The 22,547-nt window shown below is 35.2% G+C and overlaps 1 protein-coding gene across 5 annotated transcripts in view; it reads right to left on the bottom strand.

Moving 5' to 3' along the window:
• The window catches only part of LOC105339984 (uncharacterized), a 311,465-nt gene that overhangs the window by 270,719 nt on the left and 18,199 nt on the right, over positions 1 to 22,547 (bottom strand). For 2 of the 5 annotated variants that reach the window (XM_066087550.1, XM_066087542.1), the window contains exons 3-17: positions 21,518 to 21,951; positions 20,473 to 21,204; positions 19,050 to 19,290; positions 18,589 to 18,838; positions 15,259 to 15,399; positions 15,009 to 15,055; positions 14,217 to 14,906; positions 11,857 to 12,278; positions 10,503 to 10,935; positions 10,053 to 10,263; positions 9,510 to 9,594; positions 8,647 to 8,884; positions 7,957 to 8,209; positions 7,411 to 7,551; positions 6,955 to 7,048 (exon numbers count right to left, since the gene is read on the bottom strand). In XM_066087550.1, coding sequence (XP_065943622.1) covers positions 6,955 to 7,048; positions 7,411 to 7,551; positions 7,957 to 8,209; positions 8,647 to 8,884; positions 9,510 to 9,594; positions 10,053 to 10,263; positions 10,503 to 10,935; positions 11,857 to 12,278; positions 14,217 to 14,906; positions 15,009 to 15,055; positions 15,259 to 15,399; positions 18,589 to 18,838; positions 19,050 to 19,290; positions 20,473 to 21,204; positions 21,518 to 21,951 — 4,412 coding nt within the window. Of the gene's footprint in view, positions 1 to 2,541; positions 2,628 to 6,110; positions 6,715 to 6,756; positions 7,049 to 7,410; positions 7,552 to 7,956; positions 8,210 to 8,646; positions 8,885 to 9,509; positions 9,595 to 10,052; positions 10,264 to 10,502; positions 10,936 to 11,856; positions 12,279 to 14,216; positions 14,907 to 15,008; positions 15,056 to 15,258; positions 15,400 to 18,588; positions 18,839 to 19,049; positions 19,291 to 20,472; positions 21,205 to 21,517; positions 21,952 to 22,547 lie in introns of those variants that run through there. The other 3 variants (XM_066087548.1, XM_066087545.1, XM_066087540.1) reach the window with 3 other exon arrangements.

Below are 22,547 nucleotides of genomic sequence, written 5' to 3' on the forward strand. Positions count from 1 at the left end.
TTATAATTAGAATGCTCCCACTGGTTTAGAAGTTTCAAATTTTACAATTTTTAACCAAATAATAGCTCAAAAAATATTTTGAGAGGTAAAAAAACAAACCAAAAAAAAAACCCCAAAACAAAACAAAAACAAAAAAACCCAGAGGGATTCGAACTCATGACTTACATATTCATTGTAAGTCCTCTAACCCACTGCGCCACGCAGTTAGATGGCAATATTTGGAAAGAAACAACTCATATAGAAGTTCACTGTATTGTTTATTTTGATAAACAATATGTCACAACATGTAGGTTTTCCATACCCTCTTAAATTGATTTTTAGACGGAACACTATTTATAGATTTCATTTTGAATCTAATGCATCATTGGCCACTTTTTGGTAATTGTTATGGTTAAGAGAAAAACATTACAGAACGAAATTTGCGAACAATTACCGTTTTTTTCCCTTAAAAAGGTCTAAAATGGCGAAACATGCATTCGACTTAAAAATTTAATGGTTTTGTCAATTTTATACGTTACGTTTAGTCAGAATTTGTTTACAATACAAGTGTATATTGACGATAATCTGGACAATACAGGAGTAAAAGACAAGAAGCATTAAAAATGATCCATCTGTTCAAATCAATCTTTTGTATTATTTCTTTTTATACTTGTATTACATTTTATACAATAATAGATAGAGCAATGCAAGCAAGATACACATAGTGTTTTACCTCCAATGATGCACAATGAATTGACAGTCGTCAATTTAAGAATATCAACAATTTATTGATTTAAAAAGCGTGGAAGCAGCGCTTTGAAAGATAATCATTTTCATCCAATACATGTAATTAAAATTCTGGGGTGACATATGTAATTATATGTTGTTGGCTTTTTAATGGAGATTTGTGTATAATACAAGTATACTGCACATCTCTGAGGATCGTGATGGGGTTGGATAATAAGTAAGAGGGGGGGGGGTGAGGGAACTTGAATTTGAAACAATTTAAATATTATGGGTCTTTGCTTTTACTCAAACATGTGTTACTCTTTTTTACTGTTTTTATTAGAGTGTATTGTTGTTATTTTTTCTATCTTAAGTAGGAAATCAATATTTTTCATAATTATTTCAATATGTTACCTTTTTCGGGGAAATATATCTAATTGACATTCAAGTACACTACATACGCCATTATATATAATTTGAATTTAGAAGTAGAATAGCATTGATATCACATAAATACTCCCTTTTTATAAAAATCCTGAACCGCACCGGACACCATCATTATCTAAATTGCATTGTGCAGCATTGACATTACGACATCAAAACCTAAAAGAGACAGTATGGCGCATCTTATCCAAAAAAATAAATAAATAAAAAAGACTTGGAAAAAAAATTCTAATCGGGTTTGGTATTTTTGTACTTAATTTACTCATGAATGTATTAACTTTCAGAGAATTACAGAGATCTCCATGGAATAAATCTAATTATTTCATTAAAATTAATAGTTACGTATACCACATACATAATTACAGTGCAACGTGTTAAGGGGCATAGGCGTCGGAACCGGGGGGGGGGGGGGGGGGGGGCGGGGGCGGGGGCTTAGCCCCCCACTTTTTTCGCAAAGTTATACCTGACCATTAGAAACATAGCATGATAGAGGGTTCAGCCCCCACTTGTTCTCGCAGGAAAGATAATTGTTCCTAAAGTTACCTTGAAAGATTGAGAAGTTGGATTCAGAAGCATACTAGCCCCCCCCCCCCCCCCCCCGGACCCCGGATTAGGAATTTCATAATTTTTTTTTTGGGGGGGGGGGGATATTTGGGTAAATAAGTTTTTTGTTTTGGAAGTATAGGTATACTCTCCCTCCCCCCCCCCCCCCTCCCCCACGGATTAGGATTTCCATGATTTTGGGAATTACTTTTTTCTCAATATTTCTCTGAGGATTAGTCTAGACCCCCACTTTCAATTTGCTTCCGACGCCAGTGCGGGGTTCAACCTTCTATACTATTGCACAGACGTTTTTACTGTAAACAAACCACGTGCAGGGCTCGTGAAGGGTTTTTTTGACACATTTATGTCTGTTCAATTTAAAATGAACCAAAATTTGTAATATAAAACCATTAATAAATTATCGAGAAAGTGATGTTGTGTTCCGTTTTGAGACTCAAGTTACCCCCGTATACCATAATGACCGTAGTCAGATGAAGATCTTGTAGTTTTCAGCACGTGTCAATTTCTGTTTATCAACAAACATATCAAGGAGAATCTTATCTCTATATAGAACATGCACTTATGAAAAAAATATACTGTCCTATTTCTACACAAATGAATTTTCAAATAAGATAGTTCAGGTTACTGTTAGTTCTCTATACCCCGAAATATACATAAATTATACACTTTTACCATATCATTATATTGACGCCAACACTTATTATCGAAAAATAACCTAAAACCTGTAATGTTGTACACTTCATTCCTTAGATTTAGCACAAGTCTCCTCTCTCTGTTCAGATTTCTCACATTAATTGTTTGCGGTTAAAAAGACAACAACACAAAGTGCTCCGCGTACTATTTTATTGTATAATATTGAGACTACAATGGTCATATGCGTGAGAAAATCTGCCACAGTCGGTGACGACGTTATTCTACAAAATACATTAGACATTTTCTTAAACTATATTATACAAGCATTATTGTCGTTACACGTAAATGTCAATTACTAAACCCACTATTGTTTTATCAGTATAAATTATAAGATTAATTCATCTATAAATTTCAATTTTCCACAATCGCAACTTCTCGGGCCTTTCCGGCAAGCTCGGAAAAAACACATCGAATGTATTAACATCACCGGATGTAAGATTTTTATACAAAATGGAGTCACTTCCCATTAAAATTAGTATCGGCTAGACAGTCTTGTATGTCTCTTCTCTGTTATATTTTAATGGATATCGTTTACTTTAATGAAGTATAGCTCAAATCTCAACAGATCGTAAAATGTGTTGTATTTATATCAAGTTTTATAAAATAAAAAAAAAGGAGGGGGGGGGGGTTGTCATGGACGCCTAGTTAATACATTCGAGGTGTTTTTCCGAGCTTGCCGGAAAGGCCCGAGAAGTTGCGATTGCAATTTTCCATCGAGCACTGAACTTCCTGCCCCCCCCCCCCTTCCAAAAAATAAATAAATCATGTAATCTTCAGATTTTTTTTTATCTAAATGGTTTTATTGTAACATATAAAATATTATTGTCTGTCTTTCAGCGTTCCACACCAAACGATTTATTTAACCAACACCAAAGTAAAAGTCAATATATAATACACCAACAACTAACTAAGTAATGTGCACGCGGTAAAATAAAGATCCCAAAACCATGCAGTCTAGGTGGTCCTCTTATAACATATAAAGCTTAGTCAATTTTTTGATCGAATATGCTACGTAATATTTTCAAACCTGTTTTTTTTAATGTCTCGATGCATTTAACCATGCATCAACCAACACATGCACAGTTTTTGGTATATTTTGATCAGGCTTGGGGTAATACTAAATGTAATGGTAATGCATTGCAATGCATTGCATGTTTTCAAAGTAATGCTAGTAATGTGTAATGCCACAAACTTAGCATTACAAGTAAAGGTAATGTAACACTTTACTTTCCAAAATCTAGAGTAATGCTGACATTACAAGACATTACTCTGCATTACTATGGATGTTCATTTTTTAAATTGTGATGAACTGAATATCTGAAATTATATTTGATTAAAAATTGTTTTAAAGAAGGAAAATAATTCTTGTGAAAAAAAAAAATATTTTATTGTATGATTAAAATAAAATAAAAAACCAATTCTTATATTGTCAATAATGGATGTAACTATCCGTAACTACACAATTTCATAACATTCAAGAGTGCTGTTATTAAGAATTTTATATCATTTGAAAAATTTACTCAAATTAGTTTTTGCATTCAGTGAATTCTTTACCGTGAAAAATGTGTCAACAACACGCAATGACCCCATGATAATCTAAGTGTCAAAACAATCTATTGTTTTAAGAGGTGTTAAACAACTCCCTCCCGTTCTCTTAACCGTGTTCTGTTAGAAAAGAGAACAGATAAACTTGAAAGCAAAAAAGAATGCACTGTCCAACCATGAATTCTGGAAGCTTAAAAATTACTTCCAGTAATATAACATTATATCTTATTTGAAAAAATAGTCTCTCTCTCTCTCTCTCTCTCTCTCTCTCTCTCTCTCTCTCTCTCTCTCTCTCTCTCTCTCTCTCTCTCCAATATCTGTGTTGTATATTAAGTAAAATAGTTTGGACTGATAACAAATACAAGATTCGTGTATTGATCTATAATTGCTTCAACAATTATATCTTAGATTTTCAAATCCGACAGGATCCAGTTTAAAGATGAAACCTCTGAAACTTTGATGATCAAAAAGAGCAACTTACAGCAATCTTATGAAGGTCATTAAATTTTAACCTGATAGTGAACATGAAACTGTAAATATGTTTAAGAGTGTTTTATATTATGCAGCATATGCAAAAACTCTTCATTCAGCTATTAAAATACTTTTAAAAAAACACACAAAAACTTATTGACTTTTCACAAAGGAATGGTAATGGTAATGCATTATTTCAAGAGAATTAAGTAATGGTAATGGTAATTTACATGTAATGCCCAAATTCATGAATAATGGAAATGTAAAGCAGTACTTCACAATGTAATTAATTCGCTCAAAGCCTGATTTTGATATTTACCGCCTGTATTATCAATACGAAAGATGCCATATCATATATATTTACGAACATGTTCACTATGGGCGCTTTCCATTAACGTTGCCTCGCCAGCGACGTAATCGGGAAACAGTGACGTTAATGGAACGGTTGGCAACGTCAAAATGATCCAACGAGGATGATTGCAGCTTAAAACTGATACTTATCTTAAAATTTGATCCAGAAATTTGGGCTATTTACAGTTTTAATGTATTTCAATGTAGTATGACAAATTGTAGTTTAAGAAACGCTGGTTTTGTAGAACACGATAGCATCGACGCCAGATTGTTACCTAATCGGCAACGGTATATTGCGTTGCCACAAGGATGTTCCAGCAATCGGCAGCGATAATAAATAAACAATGTGTATGATTATCTAAGAGGCAATGTATTCACTTACAAGATATTATCTTTGGTCTGCTTGTTTACACGTGTACATGTTTGTGTATTCTTTATCAAACCGATGATTTAAAAACACAATATATGGTTTCCCTTAAATGTGTGCCTATCTGTTGTTGATAGAAGCTGAACAAATACATTATGTGAATACACGGTCTAATTCTGTGAAATCATTAATATTCGTTGAGGCTCAACTTTGGGTTTTCATGTGTAGCCCTCTCCAAAGGAATAAATATCCTTAACGAAAACAAATTTTGCTGAAATTGAAAACTGAGGCATCCACGAATTTACATCCCCGCAAATTAGCCCACAATCCACGAAGATTGCCCTCTACGAATATAAATGATTTTAAATTTGACGTTCTCTGGAGAGGGCTCCATTAAACAATAAACAACAAAAAAGATAAATCGTTTCAGTAACCTGGTATGGACCCGTTGTTTTCACGTGACCGATATCAGTCAATCATAATTGATTAATTTATCATGAATGACTTGTAATGCTTAAAAATCTAATTTGTACATTTTAAAGGGAAGGGGTAATACTTTTTTTCACAAAGATGGGGAGTTTGAGGTCTTTTTCTGTGAATCTACTTGCTAGATTTCATAAACTTTAATTTTCAGGAAATAGCCCGCAACCCCAATTCCCCCTCCTTCCATCTGTCCTTTCTGATATATTTCATTTTATCAAATAAAATATACAAAATGATTAAAAACAAGTAGTCATGTTGTATATTTTATTTGATAAAATGAAATATATTAGAAAGGACACATCTCCTCTCGCCAAGATCCGCGAATGACTTTGTTCGAGGTGCCTCACTTTACGAGAAGTATGTGGATACATTTTTTCATTACAGTATCACTCGCTCACTCAAACTTGGTTCAATGTTTAATCATTTGCATTATTTAGCCAAATGATTTTCATCTCACCAAAAAAACCAACTCACTGAATGCAAAATCAAACGAGTCCAAACCTTTTATTATCAGATGATACAAGAATGAGATTGCGTTTGGTTTTATTCAATACTCTTTTTATGATGACATAGATACATTGATGATTGTGAACATCATTTTATGATGTTCATTGTGTGATGCTACACTTGTAATGATCATAATGTCATGATAAGGCGTATGTTGATTGACATAATGTTGATGATCACGTTAACATGATAAAACTCATAATGACAAACATGATAATAGCACATTTATGTAAGAATTAAAATACATGTAAGACTATTATTATTTTTTATCATTGTAAATCAAATTATCATCTCTGCTTAAACTATTTAAGGTATATACATACTAAATGAAAATTCTATGCCCTGTAAAAAGTATAAAAGATTGAAAAAAGTTGAGCTGCAAAAAAACCCAACTAACAATACATATAAAAACACAATAAGGAAGAAAAGCATTACCCGTGCATAGAATGCATGAGGGAAGGGGTTACCATATTCCATGACATATGTATAATAACAGAACATGTAAACCAGTGCAAAACACACTTACAAACTGGGAAAACTAAATCATAAGATCATGTTCGAAAGCTGCATGATCATGTGGGTTTCTGGAATATTCAATTAAAAAACACATTACCTCTTATTATATCAAACGAACTAAAATTACGTGTACAACATTTTTTATAAAAAGTATCAAATGTAGCAAAGTATTGTATGCAAAAAAGGTAAAAACAAAAATACTTAAATAATTTTAAAAAACATTCAGGTTTTAAGGTTTTTAGTCCAAGCAATGGTCACACATACAACATACAAACCAGTGAAGTTAAAGTAATGATAATATGAATTACGCCGTAATACTTCCGGTTGGAAGCGGAAGTTAATAGCGGTGATCGTAGAGTAACCGGCGTACGTCCGAAGCTGCGCACACGCCCACTTTTAGACCTGTTTTAACAAAGAAATTGTGTTGGATGTAAATCGTTTTCTACATATATATTGATAGCATAAATAATCAAAAGCTTTCCAGGATAAAATATTAAATGATTTTAAAAAATTTTGTTGATTTTTTCGCAAGTTGATTTTAATAATTAAGATTTCTCCTGTACCGTTCTGTTAATCCGTATTTTATGACAAAAGATATCGAATATGTTAATAAAATACACAGTCTTTTACAAATTTCAAGGAAATTCATTATAGAAACCATTACTGAAACTGTTTTTGTTGTTAACTATAAAAACCATTTTTGTTTGAAATTTGGCATTTTAAGGCACCATTAAACTTTCATCCCTTGTTGTAAAGATACTTACGTAGTCCTCAATTCTATATCTGTTCCCAGCAAAATGTTGGTATCGGAAGTGACGTCACGCCAATTAGACCTCCCCTTTTCCGTATACTGAATATTTAAACCGGGAAGCGCGGTGTTGACCTCTACTTTGAGATTATTCAGCCTGTTTATAAAATTTGATTATTATAAGGCTAATAAAAAAACCTGAAAATATGTAAATATGAAGAGTGGATCAGAGTTGTGTGCTGAGGCATCGTATTTTGGAATCCGTCACTGAGTCTTAATTCTGTTAAAACGATGTGCATTTATTGCCGGAAGAACCTTTGTGGCAACGCACTTTGAACAAATTACGCACTTTACAAAAAAAATTCAAAGCGGTTTTATTTGGTACTAAGTTAACTCATTTAAAAAAAAAATTTACTTATTCCCTTATAACATAAAGTTTTAAGAAGATATCCCATAACAACACAATTAGTCATTTACTCTGAGAGAGAGAGAGAGAGAGAGAGAGAGAGAGAGAGAGAGAGAGAGAGAGAGAGAGAGAGGAATGTGGCGGAAAAAAACTGACCTTCCTCCAGGCTTAGGAATGTTGTACTTGATTCCCATTTTTTCCAGTCGATCCAACTCTTTATTCACCAATGCTTTAGCAAACGAGGTCCACTCCTCATTGGTTTGGGCAACCCTCTGACTCTTATTTTCCTCGTCCTCCCACGCTGACCTGTGCCACGCCCTCTCCGCCAGGGCAATCAGGCGAGGGAATACCATTTCCTGCAGCTGGTCTGTCGTCCGAACTGTCTCTGTCCAAATATGTCCTTGCATGCCTTTTGAATAAATGATAAGAACATATCTTATATGCATACACAAAGATTACTAACAAATTCTAACAACTAACAGATTCGATTCTTCTCCTTCTCTTTGGGAAATATTGAAAAGGTTGGTTATGAAGTGCCATGTTTTAAATTTTGAATTTACTGGATGGGTGTAAATACAAAATTTACAACATGACAGAAGCAAAGTTTGTATGCGTAAAACTTAGCATACGAAATTATAATTATTCTTAATTTGGAATTTTTGGAATTTTAAGACATGTAATAACTTAAATCAGGAAGAATACATCGCATATTTTTTAACAAGGTTCAACTAAATATGATAAGATTACCTGTTCAAAAGAATAAAGAATTCAGGTGTAAAAAGAAATATTAGGTCTATACTGAAAATCCCATGTAGCAGTGATCTATGATAGAGAGAACCATCTTACCAATAATATTCTCTGGCCTTTCCAACTGCAGGCACGTTCCATTGTTTGTGCAGATCTGATCCTGGGTTAATGGTTGTCCGTTTCCTGCGATATCGGCGTTTTTGTATATATCACTAGGTACATAGCCGAAGACCTTCCGAGTGTCAGTGAACCGAGTCGCCCAGTAGAATCCACGCTCTTCCGGATCCGGTTCGTAAGGATGGTCAAAATAGAGGTGAGTGGCATGACCGAGCACCACCTGTAATAATAACGCATTTTAAAACATCACACATACACGTAATCAAAGTGTGAGCGGCATACCCGAGCACCAACTGCAATAAAAATGCATTGTCAAATAATCACATGCAAATGTACACAATTACGCCTCAAAAATATTTGCGGGGAAAGCCCATATTCGCAAAGTCGCGAAATTCCCTCTCATTTCTGAATTTCATCTGAAAAAAACCCCCACCAAACAAACATGTTCCGCTAAATGTAGATCATGGGAGATAATCCAAATAATATGCACTTGATTTGAAATATCATGTCAGAATTTGATATTTTCTAGGTTTAACGAAATTTATAAGACTTGGTGTTATTTTATGTTAATATCAATGTTTAAGTGTTACGAAAAATTCACGTGAGGCGAAATTGATATGAAATTCAGACCAATAATGTGTTAAAATGTGTACCTGAAACTGTGAGTCATACTTTAATCTGTGTATCTCTGTCCTTTCCATATAGCCAGCATTAGCCATACTTTAATCTGTGTATCCCCGTTATAACAATATAGCTAGCATTAGCCAGACTTTAATCCGTGTATCCCCAACATTACAATATAGCCAGCATTAGCCAGATTTTAATATGCGTATCCCCGTCTTTACCTTATAGCCAGCATTAGCCAGTTTATACGCCTTGTCTCCTTGGCCCCACTCCCAGACGTTCTCCCAATTATAGGCGATCACATCTCTAAAATATTCCAATGTTTAAATTAAGAATCAATGTATATTTATTATAGACAAAACAATTTATTTCTTAGTGCTCGAAATACCATCATTTTCTCTTGGAACAGTGCTTAATCAAACATTTGAACCAGACAAAAAAGCATTTGAATTTTGAGTAAAATAACGGTTGTTTTTTTAACTAATTCCTGTACCTTATCATAAAGTTAAATACATAGAAATGTATAAATACATAGCCTTTTTTGTCTCAGGTCAAATTCACGTGAAACAACTTGAAGCCTTGTGTGAATTTCACGTAAAGTTTCATTAAAATAAAGTTAACATGAAGTTAATTTTTAGTGCAGCAATTCACGTGGATTCCCTGTGAAATAAACATTAAAATCACGTGAGTAATAATAGCCTGTGTAGCACTGTTTTGTTGTTGCTTGTAAAGAAAAAAGATCTTTTTTAAAATAAGTTCATTACCTTTGACCAGGGAACTCGGATCGATTAAATGGAGTCAGTCCTTCCTTCAACCCGTCGCCCCAGGCCGCTACAACCAGCGCCTCGTCATTCGTTAACTGGGTCATCAAATGGGCGAAATACTTCTTTAATTCACCTACATCATTTAATGCCGAGTTTGCCACAAAGGTCTGACATTCTGGAGAGTCCTTCCACGCCCCAGCTATCTCGTCACCTGAATAACGGGAATAGTACTACAATTTTTTTCTTATGAATTTTGTAATATAAACAGTTCATTCATGGAGAGTTTACAGAATGTATGGGTATGTTATATGTACATGTCAGAAATATCAGAACTAAGAATACTACATGTATTATCAACGAATCGTGTAGCATAAAAAGAATCCTTTTTTTTTCATAAAATCAAATCAGCAAACCCGTTTGAGAGTTACTGTTACAAATTATGGTATATACCTCCAAAATGGTACACCTTCAATGGCTGTATATCTGCATGCATCTTCTTAATAGCCCGTATGATGTAACGTATGAAGACTTTGGAAGAGTCCATACAGATGTTAATGGCATTGTCCGTAAACATCTGAACAGACAGATACTGAGTTTTGTCAGCGAAGTCAGTCAAGAGAAATTCCCGAGCTGCAGTTTCATTCCCATAATTCATGTACTTCCTGTATCTAGCCTCCATGGCTTTGATGCCTGCACGGCAGTGACCGGGCATATCGATTTCCGGTATGACTTCAATATGGCGGGCGTTCGCATATCTCAGGATTTTTTTGTAGTCTTCGACCGTGTAGAACCCACAGCCAAGTTTACATCCATTGGACCCTGAGCCTAACTGTGGGAGCAGGCATTCTTCTTCCATTGGGTCGTGACATCGCTTCGATCCCACCTAAAAAGAAGACTACTGATATAACACTGTATACAGGGAAATATTCGCCCCGTTTTATTTTCGCCCCTTTCGTCCTTGTTGTCAAAGGGCGAATTTAAGACTGGACTAATTCTATATTGCAAATAATATCAATGTTAACACAACTGGCTCTGCGCGAATTCAAGACGGGGCGAAACTGTTTGCAATGGTTAAATGGGAAAAATAATACGGGGTGAAAATAACCCTGTATACAGTATACATAATTGAATCATGACTGCCGATGTCGTGATTGCGTGCCATTTCGACATGAATTGTATTTGAATTTCTTTTTTTCATTTGAAATTCTTTTTTTGCGTGTCTTTAGATTTTTAATGAGAATATTACAATGTACGGCGTGGATATCATGGACCTCTCAATAGTCAAGTCGGTAATTATTCAAGAAGACAACATTTTGTCGATAGATAACTTTTTCTTAAAAATTAACATTTCAACAGTAAGCTACAACTATCTCTGAAAACATGAAATCAAAGCAAAGTTTGCCACACAGTTTTGATGCCCAATAATTCAACAGAATAACAATAAGACAGCGTATACTTTTAGAGCCGTTTCAACATGAGATTGGAACGTGAAAAACTCAGATTTGATGAAGGCGGGGTCTACACATGGTTAACTGTTCAGCCATTGGCTAATAAATATGCATGCATTGAACGCAATGACAATCTTCCGACTTCATCCAGAGATGTATATTTCGCTAAGACAGCGTCAGTTTCACAAGTCAGAGCAACGGTTTTGACAGTCTATGAATATCAATGAGGATCTCTTAGCGAATTAGAAGAAAGGAGGTAAATGTTTGACAGCTTGTTTTGGTGGGCAAACTATATAGTAACTTCCCACCAAAAGTTCAAATGTTTCTTTAAACGGTTCTATTCTAAGTGTGTTTACCTCTGTTAGTTCGGGAAGTCCGGGAATCTCTAGTCTCCAGCCTTCGTCCTCCGTCAAATGAAAATGAAACTTATTCAACTTATACATGGCCATCGCGTCCAGAATTTTCAAGATCTCCTCTTTAGTGTGGAAGTTTCTTCCGACATCAACATGCATCCCTCTGTATTGAAAACGAGGCTGGTCTTTGATGTCGCCGACGGGTAAAGCTTTGTTAGTGTTGAGTAAGCTACGTAGACTTTGGTAGGCGTAAAATACCCCGCAAGGTTTCCTTACAGTAATGGCGATATTGGTTGGGTTGATACTGATTATGTATGCTTCGTCCTGTGTTTCCTGGTTATTGAGGACAGTCATGCTATTGTCCGTGATTATTTCTATGTATTTTGAAGTTGGTTTCGCGGCTGCTACTTGTATTGTCAGCAAATCTGCAGAAGAACGTAAAAACTTATTTAACTAGTTACATCTGTTTAAGATATCATATATTGTAATAATAGCACATAAAAACTGTGAACGGTTTAACTTTGCGGTAGAAAATATATTTGCCTGTGAATTTGCACACGTGTACGATTATGTCAAGGTCACATTTACGTCGATATTTACTTCGTATCGTCGGCTGAAGAAACATGATTGCCCGACACCGGTATCGTAAGACGCAGAGCGGTCACATTACTGTGAAATCATTAAAATTCGTGGTGGCTCAATTTTCGTGGTATTCGTGGGTAGCCCTCCCCCTCGAATTTAAATCCTCAACGAAAACAAATTTATAAAGAGTTATCTGTGTTACTGAAACAGTAACCGACCCATCCACGAAATTACACCCCCTCAAAAGAGCAAAAAAGTCATGATCCACGAAAATTGGCCTCCACGAATTTAAATGATTCCACAGTAATTTCTAGTAACACCAATATCTTCAAAAGTTTGAATATTTATTAGTCGGTGAATCGTCTCTTTATCTTAAATCGTTGAGCCACAGTTTGATTTTATAGTTGGTCGAAAACATAAACAATTTTTCAATTACTGAATACCCACTTATATTTACATTCGACTGTGTTTTTCCATTAAATTCCGTGATGTTTAAATGCCTCTAAATGCAACACCTATTCACTGCGTATGAATTTACGAGTAATTTACATAAGTAGTTCTCAAACAGTGATTTCTATGTTATCGGTTAAAAAATGTATTTCATGAATGTTGTCAAAACATCATGTTTTATAATTATTCAACAAAAAGTTGACTTTATTGTTAAAAGCAACATTTCAAGAGTTATTTATCATGGATTATATTTTCATGCTCGTCGATCTCATCTCAACAGTCTATGTGAAAACCAGTTTAAACCGGTTTTACAAAACAGCTGTTCTTGCTGTTTCTTATTCACTCCCTCCGTGATCTGCACTTTATATCGATTTATATAAGTAAACAACTGATTTCTTCAGTAAGGGAATGTAAATATAAGCATTAAATGATTTATTTTTGACGTCGTCGTGTCAATAACTGCCGTCAGGTGAGCAGACAAATTGAATAACGCACAATAACTGCCGTCAGGTGAGCAGACAAATTGAATAACGCGCTAACGCGCGTTATTCAATTTGTCTGCTTTCCTGACGGCAGTTATTGACACGACGACGTCAAAAATAAATGATTCAATGCTATAGTAAACCACGTTGGCATTGCTTAAATTCTTAGACGAAGAAGGTCTGCAGCATGGCGTCGTTGCCTGGCTGTTGATTATCGATCGATAGACGGTAGAAGTTTAACGTAATCCGTATAAGGTCGATCGTTCTTCAGCCCATCTTAAAGACTAGTCGACCCTAGGTCTATTTTCGGCCGTCAATCGATGTTTGTTGGCATTTAAGAAAAAAATCCAAATGCCTAAATGTCGACTGACCGATGACAGACATAAAAACTGTCGGCCGATGGTCGGACTATGTTCGAGTGTTGCTCGATACACACATTCCCCGACTGTTTCAACTAGAAATCGGCCACTGCCGGAAAACAATTATAACCTTACCCGACGGACATAAAATTGGTCGGCCGAGGAAAAAAGAGGTCGATAACGGCCGAGACAAAGGCCGATGAAATGGCAACTGTTGCCCGATAAATTCCATTTTTGCTTCATACGCCGTTAACTGCTGGTGATTTTTGGTCACGTGACTAGGGTTTTACGGTACTTTTTTTTCGTTTAATCATATAGCCCGAAATATTAACTTCTTATTTGCACAGCAGTAATTAAATCAAACTAGTACCAAAGATATAAAGACCAAATTTGACTTAAAAGAGAGATGTGTCTAATAATCGTTCAGGTATGTATCCAGCATTTGTTTATGTTTTTTTAAATCAACGACTAATGGATAAAAATCGCTTACCAGAAATCAACTGAATTTCACTAATATAGTCCGTCAAATTTACAATCACCCAAGATGAGTCAATGGTCACGGATTGCGATTGCAGTAAATTTTCGACAGGAGTTGGTATAATCCGTTTCTCGGGCATCCCGGAAACGGTCATCGCCTGATTTCTATCGAACCTTTCTTCCGCTGTGAATGGCTTCCACCCGTCAGTAGGATATCGAATGTACTGTTCCCGTCTAACAAAGGACGCTACATAACTCAAATCCTCGCCTTCGGTAAAAGTAAGATTTTTCGGTCTCATTGCGTCTGCCGCGACGTACCAGTTTGGCATGGAGTCGGTGATGGCGGATTGCCAATACTTGCAGATGATCGTGCAAGACAGACCCCTCTTTTGATTGAGACGGAAATTGTCCGTCGGCGTCAGTTTGAACAGACTTCCGCTCACGTGATGTACAGTCATGTTGCATTCTGGGAGTAAATATCCAGACGGGTAAGGATAGTCATTAGGTTGGATAAGTCGGATAGAGTTGAAATATATCTCCCAGTTTCCATAGGACAGGTCCCTCTCTCCTTTGTTGTATAGAGATATTCTTGCGCTGAAGTTTTGCCACTCGTTGATTAGGTTACTTATCACCTCATATCTCGTCTCGACATTTTCGGAAATGTAATCTACTAGATGTTGCTCTGATTTTGGCGCAGGTTCATCTTCAAAAATAAATTAACACATTTTTAGGGAGGATGCTTGTTTTTATAGTCATTAAATACTAAAGGAAATTAAGAAAGAAGTTGTGTGATTGATGAACATACCTTGGTAAAACTTGATTGTTCTACTACATCTGGTTTCGTCTAAAAGACTGTAGTTCGAAAAAAAAATAACAGAAAAGAAACATTCATTAGCTTCACAAAAATCCGTGAAATGACCGAAACCGTGATTTTTAAAAGGCTTTATCGAAACTATAAATTGTTAGCATAGTGACCGCAATATTCATAAAATATACCAAAATCAAGCAAACTTTGAATTAACTTAATCAACAAAGACACAATTAGGCAATATTACCAAGATCGCACGAGGAAAGGTTGCTTGTCTCGGAGAAACCACTCATGCGGGATATCAAACCACGTGGCACCGTCATCCCTGCTGTATTGTACCGAATGTCCTGGAAATTCCGTTTTTACTCTGATGTATCCGTTCTCAACGCTTTAAAAAAGAGAAAAAGAAAATTTTATTAAACTAGATACAATCTCGTTACGAGTAACGAATACGTCTTCCGTTTGATTTCTTTTAAATGATACGATGAACCAGACTCCCCCCCCCCCCCCACACACACACACTTTCAATGAATGAATTAAATCTGTAATTACGACATAAATGGGTGTGACATTGAGTTTTTCCAGACATATATTGTAACGATCAAAAACTTACTAGCTTTAATAATGTATCACAAAATCTCTATCGTTTTTGTTATTTGTATTAGACTTTACAACTCTTGCACCCTAAATAATGGGACTAGCCCATTAACACAGGATGAATGACCATCTTTAAGTCCTCCTTAAAGATAGCTTAAAGGTGTTTAAAGGTAGCTTAAAGACGATCTTTAAGCCACCTTTAAGCTACCTTTAAGCTATATGTATTGCTTAAAGGTGGCTTAAAGAAAGCGTAAAGATGGCTTAAAGGCAGCTTAAAGACTATCTTTAAGCCACCTTTAAGCCACCTTTAAGGACAACTTATAGGTCCTTAATGTCCAAACTTCTTTAAGCCACCTTTAAGCCACCTTTAAGCTACCTTTAAGCCACCTTTAAGCCATTAAAAAAAAATTAATTCAATATTGTGCTTAATTTCCAACAAAATGTATTAATTTTATGAAAGAAAAGGTATTAAAACGGTTTTTGCTCTAGAAAGAAAAATGAAAAAAAAAAACAAAACCCAAAAAACCGGCCGCGGTGAGAATTGAACCCGGGACCCTTAGTTTACTGGCATCACCACACATCCTCTGCGCCACGGCAACTTACATATTTATAAGTGTTTTTATATCCTATATATCAGTGGATATTGAATCACTGTATTGAACGTGTTTACTTGAAAAGATTTTGACAAACCATTCAGTTTGTAACAATCAATTACATCTAATTTATAAATTACATGCATGCATGTATTTAGAATGAAATACGGAACTTGGTCTTCAGTGAACAAAAATATATTATACCTAAATGGAAACCGTTAGGTTCACTATAGTAGGCTTTCTTAGTTAATAAATTTAAACCGAGTAGATATACGTAATTCATCTAATTTATAGCTATAAAAATGTAAGAAAGAAAATGAAATCATTTCTTTTATTAAATGCATTGATACTATTAGGGTATTTGTTCAATTTCCCGCAATTTCCCGGTTTTCATGATCGCGGCGCCGTTCCAATATGTTTAAATATTTACATGTAATTGTATGTACATGATTTTTAAACTATCAATTCTATAACAAACAAAATTACCAATTACCGGTGACGTATTTACTGCATGTGGCAATTGCAAATGACTTGTACATACAATTGTATGATGTGCCAGGCCGGGTATATTTGACATATTTACCCTTATACATATATTTAAATAATCAACCCCTATTTATGATCACCGGTACATTAATTTACTAGCCTCAAGATTTTACTCTTACATACATGTATCGTTAATTTGTAGACGTAACATATTTGAAACCCAGAGCTAGGAAATAATACTTTGAAAATGAATTACAAATGTAAATTAACTTTTATTCACTAGACTTATCGTATACTCGTACATACTAAGATTCAACGCCTTTAGAAACACTGACGTGCACCTGGGCACACGACACACCTGTTGTGTATATCTTGTATATTCTGTGTTAGTTCCAGGGGTTTTCTTAAGTTGGACAAACAATAGACTTTAATTAGATATACACAAACATGCACCTGGGCACACGACAAAACTGTTGTGTATATCTTGTATATTCTGTGTTAGTTCCAGGGGTTTTCTTAAGTTGGACAAACAATAGACTCTAATTAGATATACACAAACGAACAAAACTATGTCTAGACAAACAAAGCAGTAATATCCTGCCCGATATAACAAAGGCAGTTGAGAGTCTTTTCATCTTTAACATGTATCTAGCAGATCTAGAGTTAGAAATAATGAAAATTGAAGGAAAAAATACAAACCTTAAACCGATTAACAAATTAAATCATGCATTTTTGGTTCATTATCTTTATTTTGTTTAATAACCAGATGAACTGAGAGAGAGAGAGAGAGAGAGAGAGAGATAGAGAGAGAGATTTTTTTCACCGATTAATTTATAATAGGAAACAAACATACTTTAATTAGTTTTATGCACATATTAAGATACAGAGACTGTGCTCATCCCTACAATAATTTTGAAACCCCCCAAAAATTATAAAGAATTTTATAACGGCAATCTGTGTCCATCGGAGCGGTGCTGATGATAGCGATCTGTGTTTAATGGAGCGACGATTAAAACCGCCTGGAACCCCCCCCCCCCCTTCCTTGGAAATTATACTATCACTCGGATGACCCCCTCCCATCTCTATAAAAGAGCTTTTGCATTTAATATATGTTTTTATTGTTCAGCTTGATCAATATTGACTTAAAGGCCACTTAAAGACAGTGTAAAGGCAGTGTAAAGAGAGCGTAAATGCCACTTAAAGATGCTTAAAGGTGGCTTAAAGGTGGCTTAAAGGTAGCTTAAAGAAGTTTGGACATTAAGGACCTATAAGCGCTTGCTTAAAGGTGACTTAAAGGCGGCTTAAAGGTTGTATAGCCTTTAAGCTCCTTTAAGTCACCTTTAAGCCACCTTTAAGGACTTGCTTAAAGATGGTTTTTCGCCCTGTGATTTTTCTTGATTTTATGCTTCTTAACCCGTTTCCTCGTTAATTTCAAGTCTGTTGACCTTAACCAATGATTTTCAATCACATTTTTTATTTGAAAAATAAATCTATAATGAACAAATTTCAAGGTGTGTGTGGTTTTTTTTTTTTTACAGCAGCTGTCAATGACAACATGATCTCAGCAGGTCACGAAAATGAACTATCTTGACTCCCATTTAAACAAGTTATTACATGTAGTTGGTTGGATGATTATACATTTTCTCCGCATCAGTTTTAACTGATATAAGTTGGTTAGATGATGCAGTCATATATTTTTTTTTGTATTTGGTAATGTTTTTATTAAGGGTTTGCTTGATTATCTGTTGTCTGACTTTTAAAGTTTTTGTTTTTAAAAAACACGATAATGATAATGTAACAATTAACTTTCAAAGTATACAGTATACAACGCAAGCGATATGAAAGAAAAGCTAAATGTAGAAACCCAAGAAACCCAAGAAAACATTTCTAGAACGACTTACATAGCAGCAGGCGGTGCTATCCTGTAGTTAATCCCTAACCGTCTTAGTCTCTTGAACTCTTTATGACCGACTGTGTTTGCGAACGACTCCCAATCTTCTAGCGCTGCCACACCTCTTCCGGGTTGCTCCATATCTTCCCATGATGCTTTGTGCCACGCTCGTTCAGCCAAGGAAAGAATTCTTGGGAAGACCATTGAGTCAAATATTTCTGATGTCATAAATGTTTCTCCCCATGCTTGGCCCTGGAGACCTAGAATACGGATGTTGTTTTAATTTTAAGGTTGATTTTTTGAGTTAAGTTTTTTTTTCATTTTTTTTCATTTTTTTTGTTCCAGTTTTGTTTGTCCCATTCATACTGTTGATTATGTGAAAGAGAAACTTGTTTCGTATGTATATTCTTCTTTTGTTTTTACTTTTTGTTGAAATGTAACTTGTCTTGAAACATAGAGGGTCTCACATACCAATGATGTTGTTTTTGTTTACTAAGGGAGGACATTTCTCCATATTTTCCCCACACGCTTCTGATTTTGTGAGCCGCTCTCCCGATCTTTTCTCTGCGATGTTGTCATAAAGTCTATCTGGCAGGAAGTGAAAAGCTTTCATGGCGTCGGTAAAGCGAGTAGCCCAATAGAGGCCAGGCTCCTCGGGATCGGGTTCTTGTGGTTGATCGAAAAACAGATGCGTGGCATGGGAAAGAACCACCTTAAGTAATTTTTAAAAAAAATATATAGATAAAACATATTCTAATGTTTTTTCTTTCTTATAGACTTAATATTTTTTTCTAGATTTTTTTTATTTCAAATACCAACGAATACTAAACTCAGTTACAAAGAATCAACATTAAACAGGTTTTGCACAGTTCCGCTATGGAGGAAAGAATAATGATTACGCTCTACGGGAACTATTCCTCTTTTCAGTAATAAGAACAGTCCCGCAAATGCAGTATTTTATAGATGTATTTCAAAACATTAAAACATCTGACTTAAATAAAAACATTACCGTAATAAAACAAGAGGAGAAATGAAAAAAGTGTCGAAATCCCGTATCTGCGGTATTTTTTTTTTTTACTGGAAAGAGGATTTGTTCCGTTTAGCGTTACATACCTCTATAGGAGAAATGTGCCCAAGCTCAATAAAGAAATACTTTAATAAAAACATATTCTAGTAAAAAAAATTATATGTTGACCTTTTTTTTTAATTCTAGATTTTATTTTTCAATCCCAAAACTCAAGTCCCGCTTAAATACAAAAAAAATATTAATATCAAACAAGTCCCTATCATTTTTCTGTTATGTTAATTATATATTTCCCCCATCATTCTATATTTCAGTTACTCTTAGCCAAGCGGCACCTTTCATTTTTTTTCTTCGAACCTTTTTTTGCTAGGTAAAGAGCTGACAACGTGGCATATTTCTAGATTCTTGCGGGGTATCTGAAGTTCTGTAGCAGCTGTACTTAAACATTTGAGTTGAAAGACTGTCTAACCCGAATTTCCTGTGTTTCTACATTAAATAGTTCTGTAACCATAGTGCAAAAAATCAACTGTCACAATCTCGGTTACTAGTATTTATTTTAAGGTGCCGTTTAATAGATTCAATATTTAATTTGACTTTACTTACCTTTTTAAAAATACCTTATTCTTTTAAGCAAATAATTAGTTATTGGTTCAACGTTACCGATATCACCTAATTAGTTTGAGTGTTATAAAGATGGGTGATTAATGGATTTAATATTTGAAAAAAATGTTATAAACTAAGCCCCCCTCCCCCCTTAAAAAACGTGTTTTAAAACAGTACATTTACAAGGGCATTGTGTCCACAATAACTGGTCATTGCTTTGAAAATTCGTTTCATTATATTTCAAATGATATCATACCTTATACATACCTTATATCCACTGTTCGCTAAGTCGTATGCTCGTCTTCCAGCACCCCATTCCCAAATGTTCTGCCATGCGTTTCCGTACACTGCAGAATTAGGTAACACTGTCCGTTCAAAAGGCACCCCGCCCTCTTGTAGTAAACCGTCTTCCCAGCCAGCCAGATCCAGTCCTAGGCTGTTGGTTATATTGGAAACACGTAAGACGAAGTACTCCTTCAATTTGTGTGTCGTATTGTAATAGGGATTATCCCTCGTAAACTGCTGACACTTTGTTGAATTGACCAACGCTAACTCTGGCACTTCGTCTCCACCAAAGTGGAAGAACTTGAGAGTTTGGTGTCCTTCGTACATTTTCTTGATCTCCAAGATCACTTTCTCCACGAACGCATATGTGGTTTCGATACAAGGATTTATTGCATTGTCATCGAACATCTGAACTGATTGGTATTCACTAGTATCATCCGGGTCCACTAGTCTGTATTGATTTGCGCGTGTTTGGTTGCTTGTCGCGTATTTCTTGTATCTTGCTTCCATGGATTTGATGGCAGCGCGAGAATGACCTGGTATGTCCACTTCCGGGATGACGTCGATAAAACGTTTTGATGCTTCATCTAAAATTTCCTGGAAATCTGCGACTGTGAAAAAGCCGGAACCGGAGGTTGTTTGGTCTCCGCCCGATCCGAGCTGGGGAACTAAACACTTTGTCTCATCAGGGTCGTGGCATCGTTTACTCCCAATCTACGTGAAATTTTACAGTTTAATCTGTAAGTTTATTCTTGACATCTTCATTAAATTAATCCAGTAATTGTTAAAAAATATATACGAATAACATCAACCTCATAAAAATCTTATAAGGCGATGCTAATTATTGATAAAAAAAATTCCCGCAAGTCACAATTCAGAAATTTTTTTTTCATAGAACGGAAAACTTCTACAGAGATAAAGTCAAAAACAAAATTTAATGAAAAGACATTTCACATATCAAGTTTGAGAAGAAATGCAACTGCGTAATAATGAAGCTGTAGAAAATATGCAAAATTGGATGTTATACCTCCGTTAATTCTGGAATACCAGGAATTTCTAATCGCCAGCCTTCATCATCAGTGAGATGTAGATGAAGTTTGTTCATCTTATACATCGACATAGCTTCCATCAGTCTCAGTAGATCCTCTTTTGTTCTAAAGTTCCTTGATACATCAACATGCATGCCTCTGTGTTCAAACCGAGGCTCGTCTTCAATTCTAACATCCGGGACACTGTCGTTGTCAGGCGATCCCGACACTAAGCTTAGAAGTGATTGGATGCCGTGATAAATAGCAACGGGAGATTGGCCAATCACAGTGACCGTCTCTTTGGTTGAGTCGGTGTAGAGATGATAAAGACCTTGGTTTATACCAAGAGAAGAATTCATCCATACCCTAATGCCGTTTTGTTTTTGAATCTGCGCAACATCATTGTTGATTGTATAGGATAACCCAAGTTTCTCTACAATAAAAACCATTTGATGTATTTAAATAAAAAAGAATACTACTTATTGACTGTAAAGTATATCGTTCCTTCCACATGACCGGTAACATACGATGTATTGATATGACGCCATCATTGTATGATTACAAAAGTAGTATAATTTCATCGTACGTCACCGGCCACTATGGATTTATCTAAATAACCATCATTATATTCCTTTAGCTATTTAAATTTTCTCACCAAAATTTTAGCATACATGTAAGTTAAGGAAGCAACTTTAACATTATCAAAATCTGTATCCTATATCTTGATTATTATTCATAACTAGAGCAGAGCTCGTGGCAAAGCCACGAGTAGGTCTTCCGTTGTTGCTGTGAGTTAAAAATATATGTGATATGGTGTCAAACGATTATAATTACTTAACTTTCAGTTCTGCTTTTGTTATAAAAACGTGTTGTGATTGAAAGCCTGCATATAAAACGTGTTTTGAAAAAGAAAATGTTTTAGGAAAACTATTTGTCGCACACAGTTTATGTAATCGTAACAAACATTATTTAAAAAATGAGATATTTAATGGCGAGTTACATTTTCAGAGAATAGCAAGCATTGTTATA

This window comes from Magallana gigas, chromosome 1, assembly GCF_963853765.1.
Source record: "Magallana gigas chromosome 1, xbMagGiga1.1, whole genome shotgun sequence".
NCBI lineage: Eukaryota > Metazoa > Mollusca > Bivalvia > Ostreida > Ostreidae > Magallana > Magallana gigas.